Source organism: Brassica oleracea, chromosome C4, assembly GCF_000695525.1.
Source record: "Brassica oleracea var. oleracea cultivar TO1000 chromosome C4, BOL, whole genome shotgun sequence".
Taxonomy (NCBI): Eukaryota; Viridiplantae; Streptophyta; class Magnoliopsida; order Brassicales; family Brassicaceae; genus Brassica; species Brassica oleracea.
This window is the reverse complement of record NC_027751.1, coordinates 44,429,500-44,435,155: the sequence shown is the minus strand read 5'-3', so window position 1 is coordinate 44,435,155 and position 5,656 is coordinate 44,429,500. Positions and strand designations below refer to the sequence as shown.

The following is a 5,656-nucleotide window of genomic DNA, read 5'->3' as shown; positions in this document are numbered from 1 at the left end:
TACTCCCTGGATCAATCGTATCCCAAACTTCGTATAAACGAAGCATCACTTTCATTCGCATCGACCATACGGTGTAGTTGGTCGATGTTAGCATCGGACATCGTATGTCCTTCTTCATCTCAAGACCTTTATCACGTGCTTGAGAATCGTCTCCCATGTTTTGATCGAAGTTACAACTCCTCTTGTAAACGACCTTCGAAACCTGGCTCTGATACCAATTAAAGTTGCACAAACACAAAGATTATAAGAACTTCTCTTCTTATTAGATTTAGAAACTCTCTCAAAACTAAACCTTTCAATGTGTTTCTCTTGATGGAACATCTCTCCATGAGAACTGTTTATATAGGAAGAAGCTACATCTTTTCCTAAGGGCGAAACTACATCTTTTCCTAATAATAATATGGAAACATTCCTAAGCTCGATATGTTTTCCTTTTTCCTTAACCCATCAAACTTCACTTTAATGAGTTAACTTGCTCTTCAAGTTAATTGAAATTATCCAACATCTCTCGTCTGGAAACGTCCCTTGTTCTCTACTCACCATGCCTTTCCTGTCAACTCTTCATCTGAGCAATAACCATCTCACAGACTCTCTTGAAACTATGAATTGCTCTTCATCATCTAAGCTTGAAACTATATACCTTAGCAATAACCGTCTCAGTGGTCGTATCCTAGAGCCTCTCTCAAAATTCACCAACCTCAAGGAACTCTACCTGTCTTTTCAAAACACAACCGACCCATTCAACTTCTTTTCCTTGGGCTTCAAGTCTTTAGAGTTACTTGATCTTTCTGGAAATGCTATATCAAGGCTTAATCCCGGATCACCAAATTTGAAGGAACTAGTCTTGAATAACTGCAACATCGAAGAGTTCCCCACATTTATGAAAAATCTAACTAAGCTGGTAATTTTGCGCACTGTAAACAATAGACTCAAAGGAGAGGTGCCTTATGGAGTCTGCCTTCTTTGAGTGAATTGTTTCTGTCTCACAACTCACTCAATAGCTTTGAAGGATCACCAAGAATGCTTCTCAATTCGTCACTTGACGCGTTAGACCTGAGGTCAAACGCTTTTCAAGGATCTTTTCCTGTTATTTCACCGAGATTGAGTTACGTGCTTGCATCAGATAATAGTTTCACAGGAGAAATACCTCTTTCGTTGTGCAATCAAACCTACCTAAATCTTCTAGATCTAGCGCACAACAATTTCAGTTGTTCAATTCCCCGATGCTTGATTATATCAGTACAAGATGTGGATCTAGGAAACAACAATCTCATTGGGAGACTTCCGGACTTATTCTACAAACTTGGTTTAACAAGAACACTTGACGTTAGCAACAATCAAATAACTGGGAAGCTTTCTTGCAAATTGCACAAACCTAGAGTATCTAAACGTGGAGGGCAACAGAATCGCCGACACCTTTCCGTTTTGGCTGGAAGAACTACCGAAACTAAAAATAATCGTCCTACGATCTAACATGTTCCATGGTCCAATCTATTCCCCTCAACATCCTCTGTCATTTCCGGAACTGCGAATGTTTGACATATCGCGTAACAATTTCACCGGAAGCCTACCACATGATTACTTTGTCAACTGGAGTACACCCTTGCTGAGTACTCCTCAAAAGGTAAGCCAGCCATTGTACATGGGAGATCCTTTCATGTATGATTATTACCCTTCCATGTATTTGAGAAACAAAGGAATAAACATGGAGCTGGAAAAGATCTTTCTGGCCTACACATCAATAGATGTCTCTAAAAACAAACTGGGAGGACAGATTCCAGAATCCATAGGCCTTTTGAAGTCGCTTATTGTGCTCAACCTATCCAACAATGATTTCACTGGTCATATTCCTTCCTCTTGGGCTAATCTCACGAGCCTCCAGTCATTAGACCTATCTCGGAACCAACTTTCTGGAAATATCCCCAAGGAGCTAGCAACCTTATCGTTCTTGGCGTACATTAACGTTTCACATAACAAACTCACGGGCCAGATACCACAGAGCACACAGTTGGGAGGACAGCCTAAATCCTCTTTTGAAGGGAATCTCAATCTCTGTGGGCGTCCTCTTCTAGAGAGTTGCTTCCAGGACAAGGTACCATCAACACCTGAGGCACAAGAGCCGGAACCTTCAAAGCAAGAACAAGTGTTCAACTGGAAAGCAGCGGCAATGGGATATGGGCCCGGAGTCTTGTTTGGCCTGGCGATTGGACAAGTCCTTTATTCGTATAAACCCGTGTTGTTCTTCAAGTTGTTTCGCCTTTGAAATGAAGTTGTTTGTGCATTTCGTGTTGTTTAAATAAGTGTAAGGGTTTTTGTTATAACCGTTCCGACATAGATATGTATGTGTGTGAGTGATATCGATAAGTTATTATGTTATGAAACCTCTAAGTCTTTTGCTCTCTTGGTTTTGATTTTATAAACTGAAATAAGATCTTTGGTTGATAAAATATGTTGTCTTGATTTGGTTCCTAAAGATTATGTATTGTATAGTTGTTAAGTTTGAAGATGTATAATGATCGTAAACCTGAAACTCAACTTTGTATAACAATCAATCTCCGATTACAACCTTCAATAACAACTCAAGAAGCAATCTCTATCTCTCGATATCGATTCTTCTCATACGAATTCTCAACAAGAGAATCGCCTCAAGTCTCACGACTCTACTGTTATTTTCTGATCACAAATCGGATAACTCTCAAAGTAAAAGAATACAACACTTGTACGAAATGTAAAGTCTGTAACTGCCAAAGACACTCTCTGAGCTAGAGGCTTCCATTCTTTATTCCCACTTGATTTGAAGTTCCCGCTTCCTCTTCTCTTGACTCCATAACTTGTTTCCCCTGCTTCTTCTTTGAATAGTACACTTGTAAAAGTGTATCAATAATTTTGAACCATGTAATGAGCTACTGTTCTGTTTTCTTTTTTCTTTTTTTTTTGTCGTCGAGGGACAACCATGTCTTCATATCTGCCTATACTCCTTATGCTTCACCTGTTTCATCAAATTATCAGAGGCTCTGACTAATGATAAACCTGATGTGAAGAAGGAAATGTTAGAGACTGAGAAATAGGACAATGATTCCCAACAATTGAAAAACTCTCAAGTGCAGGTTATATTTTTCACCAGCTTGGTCATATGATTCATGATCACAGCAGTGCAAATATTCAACGATCTCTCACTGCCTTAATCGTTAGAATTAGCTTTTTTTTTATTCTCCTGGTCGTTTATCTTTGGGTGTTCTACATGATTTTGTCTGTTTACTGTATTACTTTGTCTGAAAACGGTCTGAAACACTACAAAGATTTGTTTATATAATTAAAACAAGGCTGAACAAAAACTTCGGAGTACGTAACAATCAAGGTTGCTACGCACCAGAGACATTGTTGTTGATCAAAACACTAAGAGAAAACGTTGCAGCTACTTGGTTCTGCACTCGACTGGACTGGCCTATCTCATTTAGTAACACCTTTGTATGATATTAACAATAGCCAATGTGTCTTTGGAGTCATAGAGTTTTACTTCCGGTAAATATCAGATCCTAAACATGCAATAAGATCATATTTGATAGGCTCACCAAACTCCTACCAATCAAGTCTTGTCGGCTAAGATTATTTTGCTCATCTAAGTTCGTTCATGCATTTAAAGAAATCACATTTAAAAAGGTACATTTTCATGTTTCAAAAGTTATTCTAGTCATTTCTAACTTATATGAGTTAGTCTAGTCATTTCATCATTGTTTAAAGTAATTTTATGTAATTTCTCAAAATATAGTTCTAATTAAAATCATAACTCCCTAATTCACCGAAAATCATCTAAGCTCTTTAAAATCAAATTACTTCAAATCCTCTAATACTATATTGAATACATCTCTCCATATAATCTCTAATCCTCAGGGATAAACCAGCACGGGTCATCCCGGTTTATCTTTCCTTCTCATCTCTATGATCTTCCTGTGAGAATTGGAATGTAAGCTTGGGATGAAGGACGGGCTTGAGGATGGACGGTACTCCGGAAGTAGACAACCTGACCTGAACCGAACTCCGCAAGCATTGCACAGTGTTTTAGGCCCACAGGGACCTTCCCTCCATTGTGGTGTCTCGGTCGTCTCGCAATGAGTGCACATGCGGATTGTCCCATCTGAGTTATATGAGTCTGGACTGTCAGAGACTTGATTCTTGTTCTTCATCTGGCGTTTGTTCTTGGGGGCGTTCTGAGAAGGGAGGTGGTAAGTTTTGGAGTCTGAATGATAAGGAGCAAACTGCTGGACCATCTCTGATGCAAATGACTTGAGGGATCTGAATGTTGAGGTTGCTTCTGGTGCCTTTCACGGGGAAAGCTCTGTTTGGGTTTTGAAACGAGACAGAACCGTTGGCGGTACTGCGCTTGAGTACCGCTTGACGACTGGAATAGCGTTGAGACTTTGACATCAGGAAGGGAGCTATCTATGGTGAACGAGACTTCTGAAGAACTCGACTGCTTCTGCACGCGAGCATGATTATTGGAGTTCTTAGCGGAATGTCTCTTAATTTTTAACTAAAAAAGCCGCTTCTTAGCTTATTTTAGTTAAAAGTTAAGAGACGGGTTCTTATATTCCGCTAAAAACTCCATCCTAAGAACCCCCAATAAGATCAACCAAATCACAAACATAAGTGATTTAAACCCTAATGAGGAAACATATTCTGAGTTCGCCCTAACCTCCCAGACACAAGTTTCGAGGTTCAACCTAGATCCATGGCCTCTGGCGCCGGCGACGCGTTTTCTCGCCGGCGCTGGACATCTGCGTCGAGTCTACTTATCTCCGTCACTCTCTGCTTCATGTTTCATTGTGCTATCTGCTTGTTACCGGTTCGATTTCTTTGTCTATTTGGAGGAAGGAGGTCCCGACAGACGCTACGACGAAGATGAGAGCTTCGAATCTTCGCCGTGCTGCTACCCGCGGTCCTATCCCTTCGTTTGGTCCTTCCTCCAGCGATGAGTCGGGAGGATTCTCTCGCCGCCGCAAAGCTCTGGTCTTCGGGTTTATATCCTGTCGTACCTTTCTCTGGCGACTTTGTCCAAGCCTTTCAACTGCGTATGGAGCATCGTCGTTCTCAACTGATGAACTCAACCTCTTCGTCTTCGGAGAGGTGCGAGTCCCACCAACCACCGTGTGCTGCTCCTCCTCATCTAAACGGCGCCAGATCTTACAGTATCACGAGTCCAGATCCGAGTCTAATTGGTAAAACTACAATCTCTCCATCTTGTAAAGTGATGCTCTATTCTCCTCCGGGTTGTCTATGTGACGGCAGTAGTTTTCCTCTCCGGCGAAGCTCTTCCGGTGGCCACTCTGTCGGCGAGCGTCGAAGAACATCTTAGATCCAAAGCTTCCCGGCTCGTACGGACAACGTTCACTGAGCTGATGTCTCTCAGTGATTGGGCCTGGCCCATTTGTTTGATGAAGCTGGTCAGCCTGCCAAGGCCCAATCCCATAAAAGAAAATTCGATCCAAATCTTAGTGGATTTCCATGCTTGGGTCAGTGTTTCAAAGATTAATCCCGATGGGATCTCTCCTTGCTATATATTTTCATATCTGTCCAATGGGATGAATTTACTGGTGAAGTCACCAGTCTCAGTTCTATTTCAATCAACCTCTTCTGAGGAGAAGGTTTCACCATCATG

General features: G+C 41.2%; 3 protein-coding genes and 1 pseudogene across 4 annotated transcripts in view; 2 read left to right on the top strand and 2 right to left on the bottom strand.

The window, feature by feature from the left end:
• Nucleotides 1-1,023, top strand: part of LOC106342394 (LRR receptor-like serine/threonine-protein kinase GSO1) — a 6,001-nt gene extending 4,978 nt beyond the window's left edge. The window contains exon 2 of the mRNA XM_013781306.1: nucleotides 511-1,023. Within this exon, the coding sequence (XP_013636760.1) occupies nucleotides 511-967 (457 nt within the window). The 3' untranslated portion in view covers nucleotides 968-1,023. The remainder of the gene's footprint in view (nucleotides 1-510) is intronic.
• Nucleotides 1,024-1,531: 508 nt separating this feature from the next.
• On the top strand, nucleotides 1,532-2,263 carry LOC106338994 (receptor-like protein 12). Its single transcript, XM_013777839.1, has one exon. The coding sequence runs from the start codon at nucleotides 1,532-1,534 to the stop codon at nucleotides 2,261-2,263; it is 732 nt and encodes a 243-aa protein (XP_013633293.1).
• Nucleotides 2,264-3,859: 1,596 nt separating this feature from the next.
• LOC106342395 (putative GATA transcription factor 13) overlaps nucleotides 3,860-5,656 on the bottom strand; it is a 6,762-nt gene continuing 4,965 nt past the window's right edge. The window contains exon 5 of one of the 2 annotated variants that reach the window (XM_013781310.1): nucleotides 3,860-3,880. The gene's annotated coding sequence lies outside the window, so the exon portion shown is untranslated. Of the gene's footprint in view, nucleotides 3,885-5,656 lie in introns of both variants that reach the window. The other variant, XM_013781311.1, reaches the window with a different exon arrangement.
• Nucleotides 3,893-5,425, bottom strand: LOC106338993 (annotated as a pseudogene).